The 16,460-nt window shown below is 45.1% G+C and overlaps 1 protein-coding gene across 1 annotated transcript in view; it reads left to right on the top strand.

Moving 5' to 3' along the window:
- Positions 1-16,460, top strand: part of CRYBG1 (crystallin beta-gamma domain containing 1) — a gene marked incomplete at its 5' end in the record, with an annotated part of 218,495 nt that overhangs the window by 154,279 nt on the left and 47,756 nt on the right. The window contains 2 exons of the mRNA XM_079716281.1: positions 5,595-7,150; positions 12,370-14,650. Coding sequence (XP_079572407.1) covers positions 5,595-7,150; positions 12,370-14,650 — 3,837 coding nt within the window. The remainder of the gene's footprint in view (positions 1-5,594; positions 7,151-12,369; positions 14,651-16,460) is intronic.

Here is a 16,460-nt window from a genome sequence, read left to right on the forward strand (position 1 = left end):
CTAATTTCATTCTTTTACATGTAGCTGTCCAGTTTTCCCAGCACCACATATTGAAGAGGCTATCTTTTCTCCATTGTATGTTCTTGCCTCCTTTGTCATAAATTAGGTGCCCATATGTGTGTGGGTTTATCTCTGGGCTTTCTATCCTGTACTGTTGATCTATATTTCTGTTTTTGTGCCAGTACCATACTGTCTTGATTACTGTAGCTTTGTGGTATTGTTTGAAGTCGGGGAGCCTGATTCCTCCAGCTCTGTTTTTCTTTCTCAAGATTGCTTTGGCTATTTGGGGTCTTTTGTGTTTCCATACGAATTGTAAAATTTTTTGTTCTAATTCTGTGAAGAATGCCATTGGTAGCTTGACAGGGATTGCATTGAATCTGTAGATTGCTTTGGGTAGTATAGTCATTTTCACAATACTGATTCTTCCAATCCAAGAACATGGTATATTTCTCCATCTGTTTATGTCATCTTTGATTTCTTTCATCAGTGTTTTATAGTTTTCTGAGTACATGTCTTTCGCCTCCGTAGGCAGGTTTATTCCTAGGTATTTTATTCTTTTTGTTGCAATGGTAAATGGGAGTGTTTCCTTAATTTCTCTTTCTGATTTTTTGTTGTTGGTATATAGGAACACCAGATTTCTGTGCATTAATTTTGTATCCTGCAACCTTACCAAATTCATTGATTAGTTCTAGTAGTTTTCTGGTGGCATCTTTAGGATTTTCTATGTATAGTATCATTTCATCGGCAAACAGTGACCGTTTTACTTCTTCTTTTTTAATTTGTGTTCCTTTTATTTCTTTTTCTTCTCTGATTGCTGTGGCTAGGACTCCAAAACTATGTTGAATAAGAGTGGCGATAGTGGACATCCTTGTCTTGTTCCTGATCTTAGTGGAAATGCTTTCAGTTTTTCACCATTGAGTATGATGCTTGCAACCACACTAAGTCTTGTGCAGAAAAGATTTCCATTCTGTTTTTGTTTTGTTTAGAACTAACCATGTTTATAGTTGTCTGCAAGAGTGCTGATGACTCCCTTTGGAAGGGAGTGGGGATGTTACTAATTTTTTAGTAGCATCAAATAATTTATGTCCACCTCTACTGTAAGTCCCTGTGCTAGGTGTTGGGAATACAGATAGGTCAATTTTCTTGCTCTTAAGAGGCTTATATTCCACTGTGCAAGGAAAAGATGGGAAATATATGAAAGATTTATTTTTAAACAGTTTGTTAGTTACATTTTCAAATAATATGCTCAACGTATTTTCCTTCAATCTCCAAACATGATTTAGGTGAAGCACTTCTAAATTTAAAGCAACGACTTCAAGGTAATCTTTAAAAAGCAATAAACTATTTTGCCTGTATATCCAAACATTTTGGTATACTAATAATTTATCCTGTATTTCCTGACCTTTTGTTCCCCACCAGTGAGCAGATAGAAGAGATCTCTGAAATTATTTATAACAGTACAAGGTAGCTTTTATTTAGTGGCAACTGCTGATAGTAGGTGCTGCCATACCAAGAAGGTTGAGAATCAGAGAACAGCACTGCAGCCAGTACTGCCTGGGCCTCTACACACTGCTGGACTGTGGTCTTGTTACAGATACTCGCACATGGCCCCTAATGAGCCACATGTAATGTATGCCAACAAGAACACTAAAACAAATCCCAGCACACAACCCATGGACCGTTTCTAACATTGTCCTATTGTGGATTATGCTTATCTCAGTAGGGCATGGGTGACAGGAGGATTCCAGGTGCAGGTTTCTGCACAGCGAGGTGGGCAGAAAGGACAGGGTAAAAAGCTAACTACAAAGGAGGTCCCGGGTTTGCATGGCTGTGCTATAGTCCGAGAACACCCAGCCTGAGAACTCTCAGGACCCTGACCACACCAGGAGGAGAGCCTGAGGAGTAGCCTGGGGGAGCAGGAAGATGACTGATGGGCCCCCATGGCCTCTGTGCAGAACACTCCCCTTCCTAACAGATGATCATCAAGGTCGAGGGGGAAGGTGCTGGGTATTTGGCCTCCCATTATAGGTTTAGGACTCTAGGTGCAAAGGCTCCTACTTAAGGAGGTGCCTACTCTCTAGACAACTCCCAGGCCATCTCATTTTTGTTTTCCATCTACTATATTCATCCTTCCTCCATGAACACTGTAATGAAATAACCCCTGGCTGAAAAGAAACGTGTCCTGTTTTAAGAAGGGGTGTTCCTCAAAGATGTGACTATGAACTTTACTCAGGAGGAAAGGTGCACTCTGAACTCTGAACGCTCAGAGATCCTACACAGAGATCTGATGCTGGAGATGCAGGGCCCTGACCCCTCGGGGGAAGACTACATTCCCCTGTAAATGAGAAAGTAGCCTTTGAAACAACTTGAGACCCCCACTGACTAAGAACTATGAAATGGGCACCTGAGCCAGATGGATTGTGTTTCTGCTCTTTACTTCCCAGGGAAAAAGCTTTATTTTAAAATCAACTTTATTAAGATAATTTACATATAAAAATTGTCCCCATTTTAAGTGTACAGTTTGATGAGTTTTGAAAGATATGTACACATGTGTAACCATCACCACAGTCAAGATGTGGAACACTGCTTTTATCCCCCAAAGTTCCTTTGTGCCTGTTTCCAGTCACACCTCCTTGCCCACCCTGCCCTCAGGCAACCTTTGATTTACTTTCTACTATTATAGATTGGATTTGCATTGCCTAGAATGTCATATAAATGGAACCATGCAATACCTTTTGAGTCTGGCTTCTTCCAGTTAGCATAATGCTTGTGAGATTCATCCATGTCATTACATGTTTTAGAAGTTCGGTCCTTTTTATTGCTGAGTAGCATTCTGTGGTATGGGTGTACCACTATTGGATCCATTCACCAGCTGATGGGACATTTAAGTTGTTTCCAGTTTTTGATTATTATGAATGAAGCTGCTGTGAACATTCACATCTAAACAAAAGTCTGGAATTCTAGCAAGTTCAACAGAGCAGCTTGGCAGGTGACAAACTGGCTGCCCCTCTGGGGGGAGGAGTCAAGTAGTTGATGAGGTCAAGTTACAAAGAACAACCAGTTCTGTAAAAAGCAGCTATAGCCAAAAATGAAAAACAAAACAAAACAAAACCCTGTACTGAGCAGAGAAGACAGCTGATCAGACGCCTTTCAACCACATGGGAAAAATGGATTGCAATATCATTGGCAGGACGGGATAACATGTACACTAGTTTTCTTTGGACATGGTCTAGAATTGAGCCAATGAGACTCAAACCTATTCCTGGCTACTTTAGGATATGTTTGAAGGCCTGTCGAGGCAGCAGAGACAAAGAGCTCCATTTCCAGAGTTAGAAAGACTACTGGCTGTGGGACCTTGAGCAAGGATAAGGCACCTTGGCAAATGAGCATAAAAACACTACCTATCTTCAGGGCTGTCTCTGATGAGAATCTATGTAAATCACTTAGTAAGTTTAGTGCATAAGGAATTATTACATTTAAAAACCATGTAATACCTTTGACTCATAGTGAAAGAGTCCAAATATATTCCTTAGGAGACTGGAATATTTTAATGTATTTTTTCTTAAATTACACAGTGAATTCTTCTTATGTTATTTATATAACCACTGAATAATTATCAAAATCTGATTAGATTTTAGAAGCGTATCAACTCAGTCACAAAAGCTCCCAGTGGCTGCAACGTTCGATTGTCCCTCTCCTCATGCAGCAGCTGTCTAGTTCCAAAGCTCCCACCAGGGGCTTCTCAAGCTCAAAGAATCACCTCTGGAGTTTGTCAATAAATCTGATTCAGGAGCATTTCCTCAGGAGCCGATTCTGGGGGAAGTGTGGCCTGCGGTCTAATCCTCTGGGCTGACTCTGGCTCAGGGGTGCCCACTGCACTGCCATGTCCTCTGTGGGGAGTTGGGGGTGCTCGGGCTGGAAGCTGAGGACCTGGATTTGGATCCTGACTTTATTGCCCCCACCCCTAACACACCTGAAGTCTCTGTGCTCTGAGCTTTGCTTTCCTTATTTCTGCTGTGGAGTGACAAGCACCTCACGTGGCTGTTGCAGAATGACATGATGTTACAGTGCCAGGACTGTCTCAGTAAATGCTTGTGGACCCTGCTACTTCCATGCTTTATCTTACAGTCTTTCCTATTTCCCACCATCTCCCACGTCCACTGGCTGCATATAATTCAAATGAAATGGAGCCGCTTTAAAGTGTGATTCAGGAACCCCTCTGTAAGCAGTCAATATTGTAAAAACTGCCCTGAGTTTTCACCTTCCGAGAAAGGTGGGGACCAAGCTAGCTCTTGGGTTTTAGGTGGAAGAGGTAATTCTTAAGTTATTGTAGCCACACGTGTGGTCTGGGTTGCCGTGGGCTCGTTACTGGGAATAGGCTTTCCTCCGCTAGGAGCTTGGCTGGACTCGCCGCTCGCGCTCCCTCCCTCCCTCCCGCAGGCGAGCCTCCTCCTCTTCCTGCCCGCCCGGGCACCTCGCGTACCGGCTCCCGGCGCGCCGCGGCGCCCATTGGCCGATTTGCTTTAATTGATTTGTTTTGAGTGCCCTCCTGGCTTCCCGCGCGGGCGCCAGGTGCCGGCCGTTTTGCCCCAGGCTTTGTAACAGGCGCAGGCTTTTCCCCTTACCGGCACCCGGGCTGCTCGTCGCCGGCGGCCAGGGCCCCTCCCATGGGTGGGTCGGCCCCTGGGGTTCCCCCCCCCCTCCCGTTGCGCACCCGGAGCCCAGCGGGGTGGTGAGAGACCGACCCCCGGCCGAGGTCGGCATGGGAGAACCCCGCGCCCTTCCGTCAGCCCCGGCCAGATCGGGGTGGGGTCGGGCGGTGGGGACCTAAGAAGGCGGTCGCCCAGCCCCTTCGCCCTCCCTCCCACATGTGCTCGCCCTATTGACACTCCCCGGAACTCCCCGCGGAGAAGACCCTCTCGGGTGAGCTCGGCAGGGGTCAGCTGTGTTCCATGAGGACCAGCGGGCGTTTGAAGCCCACGTGCTTCTCCCATTGGACGAGCGCTGCCTGGCGCGCCGAGAACCTCGGGCTTGGCCAAGGGCACGCCCACGGGCTCGAATTCTCTTTTTCTCAAGGTTTTTCGTTTGCAGTTACGTTGAACCCCAGTGGTTTCCTTCAGTTCTGGAGAAGACTGTTTTTCCTCGTACTCCTTTCCGCCTACAAAAAGAAAAGGCGGCATTTCAGGAAAAATTCCGCCTTTAGTATGTTTACTGCTGTCCTGTAGTCACGCATGGCTGTTTTGCAGTTGCATCTTTACGGAGGAAGGAGGTAAAAAGCAGAACGTAGAAAGACCTGGGAGTTGTTTATTTTGCTTGAGTGATTATTTGGACCTTCCAAATTTTCTTTCATAATTTTCTTTCTATAGTTAATGTTACTCTTCAGTAGCGCCAAGCATAGATGGTGTTTGAGAAAAATTCAAAAGATAAAATAAGAGTTTATTTTGTTGGAATGAATTCCCAAACACAAATCTCGTCTTCAGTTAGAAACTCTGGCCTATTATCATTTTGGCTTGTAGTTCCATAATATACTTAACTATTAAAGGAAAAAAACGGATTCTCAGGTTCTCTCTTTCCCATCCCCTTTTATTTTTCAGTCCAGCGCACAACCACCAGAAGAGAACAAAAGGAAACCAGTTTTGGGAAAACTCGGCACTCTGTTCACGGCAGGAAGGAGAAGGAACACCAGAAACGGGTTAGAGAGTCCCACCAGCTCAAATGTCAAATCAATCTCTCCCAAAGAAGTAACCTCTTCCAAACTCCCCGAAACAGAGACTGAGAAGAGTCAACTTCAGGGCAGCCAACGACAGCAGACAGACACATGCGAGGAGGGCTCCCCCCGGGAGAAGTGCCAGGAGCCGGAGGGCCAGCGACCCGAAGGCTGCGTCCAGGCGGCCCCCCCGGATGCCGAGCGGTCACCTGGCTCGGGCAGCCGTGCAGCGGAGGCGGCTGTGCAGCAGGGCCATGAAAGTGATTCACTCCAATTAGAACCTCTGGAGGCAGAGGGAGAGACTTTCCCAGATGCCACCACCGCTGCCAAGCAGCTGCATTCCTCACTAGAGAATTCCTCCGGGCAGGAGAAGAACGCTTCGCCCGGCGCTGGCCGCGAGCAGGAGCCAGCTCGGGAAGCGAGGGGCGTGCCGGGCTCGCCCGCCGGGGAGCAGCCGGCCGACTGTGCCGCCCGCGTGTGTGCCCAAGGAGGCTCTCCGGAGCACCAAGACGCGCCGAGCCAGCCCCCCGAGGACGCATCGGCTCCTGCGGGCCACCGTCCCGCTGAGGGCACAGAGAACCAGGCGGGTTCGGCGCCGGCAAACAGCAAAGCCGACCCCCCGGGGCGAGACTGTCGGCCCCGCGAGCGCGCCCACCCCGCCAAAGTGTTGACTCTGGACATCTACTTGAGTAAGACTGAGGTGGCGCGGGTGGAAGAGGCGGTCGTGATCAGTCCCGGGGCTGAAGATTGCGGCGATTGCGAAGATATGGAGAAGAGGTCGAGCGCCCGAAGGTCGGGGAGGCGGAGGAGGTCGCAGAAATCCACCGACTCCCCCGGTGCTGACCCGCCGCTGCCTGACTGCGCGCCCCGGAATGACGCGGTCTTAGACAACGAGGTGGCGCCAAACGCGGCCGCCGAGAACGGCTCTGCTGAAAAGAAAGTGAAATCTCTGCGGGCGGCCCCCGACGGGGGCGTTGCCTCTTTTTCCGGCCTAGAGTCCGAGCCCAGCCCCGACCTCAAAGGGCAGCCGCCAGGGGAGTCGGAGCGGAGCAAACAGCCGCCGCCCGCCTCGTCCCCCACCAAGAGGAAGGGTCGGAGCCGCGTTCCGGAGGCCGTGCCCACCTCACCCGCCGGCGGCCCGCGGGCTCCGGCCAACGACTCCCTTCCCAGGAGGGCGTCCAACCCCGGCCCGGCCGCCAAGGAGAGCAGGGAGGAGGCGGCCCGGGCCATCCACCGCAAGCTTATGGTCAAGAGCAGCTCGCTGCTGCCCGAGATCAAGCCCGAGCCCAAGAGGGGGCCGCTCCCCAACCTCTTCGACGGCCGGGGAGAGGGAAGTCGAAGCAAAGAGCTGGGCAGATCGGTCGGAGGTTCTGACGCCGACGGCTTGAAGCCCAGGAACCATTTCGGTGTGGGCAGGTGTACAGTGACCACTACAGTGACCATGTAAGTAACTGCGGGGTTGGGCCGGCGAGCCGCGGTGGCCGCACACGGGCTGGGCAGCCGCTCTGAGGGGCGCAGATTATTTGCATTTGTGGAAGAACTGTGTGCATTGGGTTTTCTCCTCGGTGGTGAAATTAAGATAGTGAAGGGCTAGTTAGCACAGTTAAGGTTTAAGAAGATGACCCATTCGGGACCTTAGTTGGATGTTAATTCCTGTTAATATAAGCCTTTTTTTTTTATTAGTTTCTGCTTTATAACAAAGTGAATCAGTCATACATACACATCTGTTCCCACATCCCTTCCCTATTGCGTCTCCCTCCCTCCCACCCTCCCTATCCCACCCCTCCAGGCGGTCACAAAGCACCGAGCTGATCTCCCTGTGCTCTGTGGCTGCTTCCCACTATCTATCTACCTTACGTTTGGTAGTGTATATATGTCCAAGCCTTTTAAGTTCAGTGAATGTGAAAGTGAGATATCTCTGGAGGTTCAGTGTTTACATAAATAATAGAAGACTGTATGGCTTGACGAACTAATTCTATTTTTTATTCAGAATATGCACCAGCATTCCTGGGTGGGTCATTCTTAAAACACAAATGAATTTGAAAACAGGGAGCAAACACTAGTATGTACAGTATACCCAGTAGCTTTGACGTGTCTGAGTTTAAGAGAATTCACAGAACCTTTTATGGAACTTGGTGCATTATTGGCCTAAAGCTTTACAAAAAAATCTCTAATACGAGTATCTTGGTTCCCCTTTATAATGTTAGGTAGTTTTGTGATATTTTTGCCACCAGGTCGAAAAGTAATTTTCAATTATTGAAATGAAGAAAGATCAGTGTTTTTACTGGAAGACTATTTGATAAATGAAAGAACACGTTAGAAGAATCAAGCTCAACAGCAGACTGTGACCACTTGCTGTTAAGTTTATTGATTTCTCAAATATTTATTGAGTACCTTCTGTGCATGGTAGTGTGCTAGGAACTATGGGAAAAAAGCCACAACTGTGATTCAGTATATGTTGCCTTTGAAAAGTTTATGGCACATTCTGGCACCCAAGATGCTGACAAATCAAATAACTATAAGAGGTGATAATCTGATTAAACTGCCAAATGGATGTTACCATCCCCAAGGCTGGGGATGTGCACAGGAGGAAGAAATCACTGTTGGTGTTTTGGAGGAAATGGGATTGTGCCTTGATGGTGAGTGTGATCTGTATAGGTAGACAGGACAGGGAGGGCACCCTAGAAAACTCTTAAGACCCTCCCCCTTCCCACACTCATCCTTCTCCGTCTCTCAGCACATGTGAAAAGTGAGTATCTTTTTCCTACATTCACACATTTTTTTAAAGAGCTGAGATTTTCAGTGTTATTATTCTTTTTTTTTTTTTTTTTTGGCGGTACGCAAGCCTCTCAGTGTTGTGGCCTCTCCCGTTGCGGAGCACAGGCTCCGGACACGCAGCCTCAGCGGCCGTGGCTCACGGGCCCAGCCACTCTGCGGCATGTGGGACCTTCCCGGACCGGGGCACGAACCCGCGTCCCCTGCAGCGGCAGGCGGACTCCCAACCACTGCGCCACTAGGGAAGCCCCTCATTCTTTTTATATATATATAAATTTATTTATTTTATTTCTGGCTGCATTGGGTCTTCATTGCGTGCATGGGCTCTCTCCAGTTGTGGCGAGCGGGTGCCTCCCACTGCAGTGGCCTCACCTGTTGCAGAGCACGGGCTCCAGGCATGTGGGCTTCAGTAGCTGTGCACGTGGGCTCAGCAGTTGTGGCGCACGGGCCCAGTTGCTCCACGGCATATGGGATCCTCCCGGACCAGGGCTCGAACCCCTGTCCCCTGCATTGGCAGGTGGATTCTCAACCACTGCTCCACCAGGGAAGTCCACAGCGTTATCATTCTTAAACTGAATGGATTCATTCTATTTGAATTCTTGGATAAGTAAGCTTAAGAGTAGGCAGTCCGCTTGGTAAACACTGGGGAGGAAATCCTGCTTAATGAATAACTTGAGCTACCTCACCAGCTGCCAACCTGGAGAACTTTGATAGAGTCAGCAATTTATTCTGCAACAGCAGCATCGGAGAAATAACCTGAGTGAATGATGCCCATTATTTGTAGAAGGCCGGTGTGACTGAGCATTCAGACCTCCTAAGTGTGAGCCTTAGAGAAACTATGCTGTGTACCTGATTAAGGGTGCTTCCCCTGTCTTCCAGTCAGGATACACCAGTGGAAAAACCAGAAATGTTACACTGTTAAGGGATAGGGTAAACAAACCAAGCAATCTACACCGTTAAGGGATAGGGTAAACAAACCAAGCAATCTTGCAATGAAACTCTTCTTCATGTGCTGTTTCCTGTGACAGAACTAAACCAAATGTCTTTTTCTAAGGAGTGATTATTTCCAATCTAAAATTTTCCTTTGCCAGAGGCTCAGTTTAATTCTGTTTTGCGCACGGCTTTGCACTTGGTGAATCGGCAAACTATTGGAATGGAGAATTAATAATTCTTTCTCATCCTTTGACCCATTTATGTTTGATGGATTTTTTTCAGACCCTTTAGTTTTTCCTGATTGTTTTCAACTGGAGATGTTATGCGGATTATTTCTAAAAACAACTTGAATCTAAAATTTTATAGTTAAAACCATTTTATATTCCCCGAAAAATAATCACTGTGAAGCAGCATGTTTTTTGATGCTGTTAGAGAAATTATATCTTCAGTTCTACCGAGTATTGAATGTTGAGATTCTTAAAATGGTATGTTTAGAATACGGAGAATTTTCTTCTCATATTATAGCCATGGCTCCTTAGACTCCAGGATATTTTCCCTTCTCACATCTTAATGAAGGCATTACAACGTGAATTATAGGAGTCTTCCTTTTAATCAGTTTGAACCAGGTTAATTGTAGTGACTCTCTGTAGCAGAAGTTAATAGCACAGAAAGTTTGGTTGTAAAATGTATTTTGATCTTGGTGTAAATCTTTAACGTGCAGATAGATGTGTGTGTCCTGTCCTTAAGGTAGCTTATTGGCTAACCTGGAGCATTTTCCATTTACATCATAAGATCTACTTTGATGTTTGACTGTTCCTTGAGCTGATTAGTGAGAATTTTTTAAATGTATATTCCCTGCTATGTGAACATCCCTCATTAACTGATAGCATTTGTAAGTTCTCTTATTTCTAATCATCTCACTGGTTTTAGAATTTAATCTTTAAGGAAGTGCTTGTAAGTTAATTTTGCTTTTAAATTTCAGATAAGGGCCCACTGTGAGGGAGCTTAGATATCTTAAGGAGATATTGGGGAAAGCAATGCCGAGGAGAAATTCATGAGAATATATCAAATATAGTATTTAAATAAAAAATTTAAAAATGAACATCTAATTCTTAATGCTGTATTTGGGAAGGACATCTCAAGTCTTCTCAGTCTAATCATTTTCTCCAGAAGAATAAAGTGTCTTCGTCCAAGGTCCTACTGCCTGTTCCTTCAAAAGGCTCCTCAGGCCCAGCCTTCTTGAAGGCCAGTGAGTCCATGCAGGAGAGAGTGTGAGATGTTAATGCTTCCCTACTTTGTGTTCTCATTATCAAGGTGGCCTCTAAAGTATGATTATCTTATAGCTCTCTTGATAATTTATTGACTCCTTGGATCATAAAGCTGGAAAGAACCAGAGGCGGTCATTGAGGCGAATCTAGTCTGATCCTATCTGGGGAAGCAGAATAGTAGAGTTGTTGGGAGCATGGCATCTGAAACCAGAACACCTGGCTTCTGTCACTTACTAGCTGTGTGACTTCAGGCAAAGTACTTACCTTCTCTAGACCCCAACTTCCTCATCTTAAAAGAGAATGTGTAAAATTGTACATGAGGCAAGCCATAGAAAGTGCTTGACGATCAGTGAATGTTAGTGGGTGTTATCTCTTACACTTTATAAACCACTAGACTAATGATTTAGACATTTTTGTTTTTAGCTTTGGAGTCTGTTCTTCTTGGAAAGCTTATATAAAAGTGATACATAAAACATAAGTAGGAGTGATTCTGGTTGAAAGGAGGGTGGCTGGCCAACAGTTCCATCCCCCAGTTTCTACTGTCCCCTGTTGCAGCCCTTGAAGAGAACCACAGGATATCTTCAATGATAACATGTATGTGTGTGAACCAGTACACACACATGTTCTAAACTAACTAGTTTTTTGTTTCTTTTTACAGGTAGAGAAGGTAGAGTTTAGAGAGTTAAGGTAGCTTGACCAAGTTCACACAGATAATTGGTATAAGAGCTGGGACCAGAGCCAGAGGACATTTTTTTCCTCAGAAAGAAAACTGTGTACATTCAAAGACTTAAAATTTCCATTAGCGGGCAATTACACCCAAGAAAGGTGAGAAAGAAGGGAGACTCTCTTTGCCCCCAGAATGGTGGCAAAACCAACAACTGAGTAATTGATAAGTAAATTGTGGTACATCTATATGATGGATTTTTATGCAGACATTATGAAGACTTTTCAAATTTTTTCCTAACTTGAAAAATGTTAAAAATGTTAAATCTCTTTTTTTTAAGGCAAGATACCAAACTCTATGAACAGACCAATCTCAATTCTATTGAAAATATTTCCCTATGCATACAGAAAAGATGGGAAGTGTACTAGAATGTTGACAGGGATAGTGTTTGAGTGGTAGGATTATGAGTGGTTTTTTGTCTTTATATTTTCTAAATGTTCTATAGTGAACACACTTGTATAGTCAGAGAAAAATTTTATGGGGGAAGGATGAAGGGAATAAACTGTCCAAAGAGGTAAATAATAGATAAATATTTTTTATAATCTCGCTTTTGAGATAATGTAAAAAAAGTTATAAAAAAATACACAATTGATTTTTGGGGAAATCATTCACATATTTAAAGTATGGGAGTGCATGAAGTATTTAAATTGGTTCTAATGTTCTTCAGTCCCAACTCTAGTGCTAAGCACTGTACTTATCTACTAGGTACATGATAAACTTATTAGAAAACTTGTTACCCTCTCACCTCTTGCCTTTCTTAGCTATATAATTTTTCATCCCTCATACGGAAGCGAAACATCCATTAAAGGTAATTGATAGTATGTTTAGAATTGTTTAAAAATAGTTTCATTAAAAATGTTACCTATCAGAAAGATATTGGCTTTTCACAGTTTTGTAATAAATTGGTATGTTCACTTTAAAACCCAGGTTAATAACTTTATCATGCTGCTTTATTCTTGCAGCCCTGCCAAGCCCAAACATGTGGAACTAAATCTTAAAACCCCTAAGAATCTTGGCAGTTTGGGAAATGGGCATAATCCATTTAGCCAGCCAGTTTACAAAGGAAACACTGCCACCAAAATCTCCTTATTTGAAAACAAGCGGGCAAACAATAGCCCAAGACACACTGACATTCGAGGTGCGAGGAACACTCCTGCCTCTAATAAAACATTTGTCGAGAGGGCACAGCTGAATTTAGCCAAAAAAGCCAAGGAAATGGAGCAGCCTGAAAAGAAGGTGATGCCAAATAATCACCAGAATGGTGTGCTGGGGAAGGAAACCTCTGCAGAAGCCAAAGTTACTGTTCCTGAGGCGGAGACTCCTGGTTCTCAGCTTAACCAAGGTGATAAGGTAGATGGGCAAACAGATGCTGGCTGCCCTTCTGAACCAGTGGTTACTGCTCTGACTCCTGTTAAGGACCACGAGCTCTTAGGGGAGGACGACTCAAAGGCTGCTGACAGCAAAAGACTTGAACGTGAAAATATGACTGATACAGCACAAGACAGTCCTGCCATTCTTGAGGCCAAAGATTCACCTCCAACAGCCATACCAAAGCCACAGGACGGATTTTCTGACTCACAGCACCCAGCTGGGTCATCTCATGGGCCTTCTCTTTCACTGGCTGCCCCCATTCCTGTGGATGATCCCAAAGACATGTGTGCTCAAGCTCCTGTAAGCAGTTTTCCGTGCACTGATCTAAGAGTGTCAGAAAACCATAATGGATGTACTCTGCCTGTGTCTCATCAGAATAATGAGAAGTTGTCCTCCTCCAGACTTGCAGGAGGAGGAGGGGGAGAAAGAAGCCCTCCTTTGTCCCCAGAGCACAGCCTGGCAGCTATGGGAAATGAGTGTCCATCCAAGGTCCTTGTCCAGGTCAGGTCCTTCGTGCTCCCTGTGGAGAACACCAAGGATGTCCGCTCTCGGATCATCTCAGATAGCTCTGAAGTTAGAGAAGCACAGTTGCCAAGCTGTCACAATAATGAACTTGAAGTGGTTTCCGTTGCAAGTCGTACTCCCCAGAAAGAGGAAGTACAGGGCAATAAGAGCACATCACCCAAACACATTCATTGCACAGAGGAACATGTAGCAAAATCTGGGGCACAAGTCATGCCGCCCGAATCAGAAAAAACTCTGCCTATTCAGGGCAACGGAAAACCCCTGAAGACTGAATCCAGCACCACCAACTACCCTGGCAACAGAAATCATTTAGAAACCCCTCAAAGACCCAATCAAAATGGCCAGGACAGTCCTGCCAGCCTTTTGAACATTTCTGCTGGTAGTGATGATAGTGTATTAGATTCTTCTTCTGATATGGAAAAATTCACTGAGATTATAAAAAAGATGGACAGCGCAGTTCGTGTGCCCCAGAAGAAAAAGAAGGCCAGGATGCCAAACTCCCCTGCTCCTCACTTCGTCATGCCTCCTATTCATGAGGACAATTTAGAAAAGGTGTTTGATCCCAACGTGTTTACCTTTGGTTTGGGTAAGAAAAAGGAAGGCCAGCCAGAAATGTCACCGGCTTTACATTTGATGCAGAATCTTGACACCAAATCCAAACTGAGACCGAAACGTTCATCCACGGAACAGAGTGTCCTTTTCAAGTCCTTGCAAACTCACACTAATGGGAAAGGCGAGCCTCTGGCGGCTCCAGAAGTAAATGACAAGGAGAGCAGGGATGTCACAAACGGTGGAGTCAAGAGATCGAGGCTAGAAAAAAGTGCACTTTTCTCAAGCATGTTATCTTCTTTACCACAAGACAAAATCTTTTCTCCCTCTGTAACATCAGTCAATACCATGACCACATCTTTCGACACCGCTCACAGCAGTTCTCTTTCTCGGCCTTCCGTGTTACAGCCCCTGGCTGAGGGTGCCCCACCCTGTGGTTCAGAGAAAGAACAGCCAAGTCTGCCGCCCAGCAGCATAAAGGTCTTCAATTTCAACTCGTCAGATACGTCTCATTCGGAATTGGAAAGTCCAAGCTCCGTGGAAAAGTACCTGCAAAAAGAGGAAACCGGAAAAGATCTGGATTCACGAAGCAACCTACCCATGCCAAAAACTACATTTTCTGAATTTTCAAAACTGAAGAACAGTGGTGATATGGAAGAGGCTAATCATATTGAAAGTGTTCTTAAATCGAACTTGCTGAGCTGTGGAAGCAGTGACACAGACTTCCCCTGTCTTTTCAAATCCACCCGGTTTGACCCAAGCATTTCTTTTTCTGGAATGTCATTATCAGATACAACAGTAAGTAGCAACATAGTATTATTTATGTGGGGTTTTTTTAAGTCAGAGGAGAAGGGGATGATGAACAATTCATGTTATTTGTTTAAAAATGGTTATGTTTGTGTCTGATAGTTTTTTATTCATTCATCACATATTTGAAAACCTACTATGTACAAGGGATTTTAGAGTCCAAGAGAAAAGGTGCTCGGATTCTGTTCTCAAGGCATTTGTAGTCCAGCAAGGAAAATAAGCTACAAATATTTTAGGGCACTTGTGAATTTATGTGTTGTATTGTGAAAGGTGTAGATAAGGTACCTTGAGAGCTCAGAGATGGACAAGGTGTTTTTTCTTCCCTAGTTCCGTGTAAAAATGCTCAGTACTATACCTAGAGTTTTGAACATTTATGAAGCAGCTTCCTTTATCTGGAAAAGCCTCCACCGAGGAATCTTGTTCCTAACTGTTTCTCTTGTACTTTGAGATTCACTCTTTCTTCCCCTTAGTAGCAATAAATGTTTATCCCACATGGTTGATAAAGTGTTTTCTCTTTATCTGGAACTAGTTTTCATTAGGGAAATATTATTTTCCTGCAAAGCTGTTGGGGAGTAAAGAATTTGGTCTACATTGGCACTTTCCTGTAACAGAGTAGAAAGGATGGCAAAATACCATTTTGAGAATCAGTTAAGATTTCTGCATCTTCTTCTTTTTTTTTTTTTTTTTTTTTTTTTTTTTGCGGTACACAGGCCTCTTACTGTTGTGGCCTCTCCCGTTGCGGAGCTGTGCTCCGGACGCGCAGGCCCAGCGGCCATGGCTCAGGGGCCCAGCCGCTCCGTGGCATGTGGGATCTTCCCGGACCGGGGCACGAACCCGCGTCCCCTGCGTCGGCAGGCAGACTCTCAACCACTGCGCCACCAGGGAAGCCCAGCCCCTCTCCATCTTCTTTTATCTGACTGCTAGAAGTTGTTTTCTTTACTCAGTTTTTGATGTGAATATGTGGCTTTCCATTACCAAGCTTGATACTCAAGTTGAAAGAGGGAAGCAGATAAGGTTTAGAGCTCAGCTCTGCTAAGCCCGGAAACAGGACTGGGCCTCTGTATTCCTGTTGCTCACCCTGTGGGTAGTCCTGTTACCAGACTACCTGGCAAGTGTAGATCAACATCCAACACAGTTTATCCAGGCAGAAAATATCTTGCCCCCTTCCTCATTTGTACAGGGCACTGCCCCATGTTTGAATTTGTTGTATTAGCTTTTGCTACAAGCCTATCATGGAATACAATTCTGGAAGCTCTTTCAAAATGTATAGTTGGATTTCCAGCAGAGGCTCAGATCCCTCTGCTCAAAGGTTTTCAAATTTTTTACTCTTAGGATGCCATACACACACACACACACACACACACACACACACACACACACACACACACACAGAGAGAGAGAGAGAGAGAGAGAGAGAGAGAGAGATGTAGATATAAAGTAAAAATTATTGAGGACCCCAAAGAGTTTTTGTTGATATGGGTTACGCCTATTGGCATCTATTATATTAGAAATTAATACTGAGAAAAATTAGAACATACAAATGTACATTCCTGTAGCCATCAGAGCAATGATGTCATCACATGTCGTGGACCCTCTGGAAAATTCCACACTACACCTGTGAGAGAAAGAAAGTGAAAAAAACAAATAACCTCTTCTTATTATGAAAATGGTTTTGACCTAATGGACTCCCTGTGGGATTATTGGGGACCCTCCAGGGGCCCCTGGATTTCACTTTGAGAATCACTGCTGTAAACAGATAAAACTGAATCAGCCTATAGCACTTAGAAATCCTAAGATTTTT

The sequence above is a fragment of the Hyperoodon ampullatus genome (assembly GCF_949752795.1).
Source record: "Hyperoodon ampullatus genome assembly, chromosome: 12".
Taxonomy (NCBI): Eukaryota; Metazoa; Chordata; class Mammalia; order Artiodactyla; family Ziphiidae; genus Hyperoodon; species Hyperoodon ampullatus.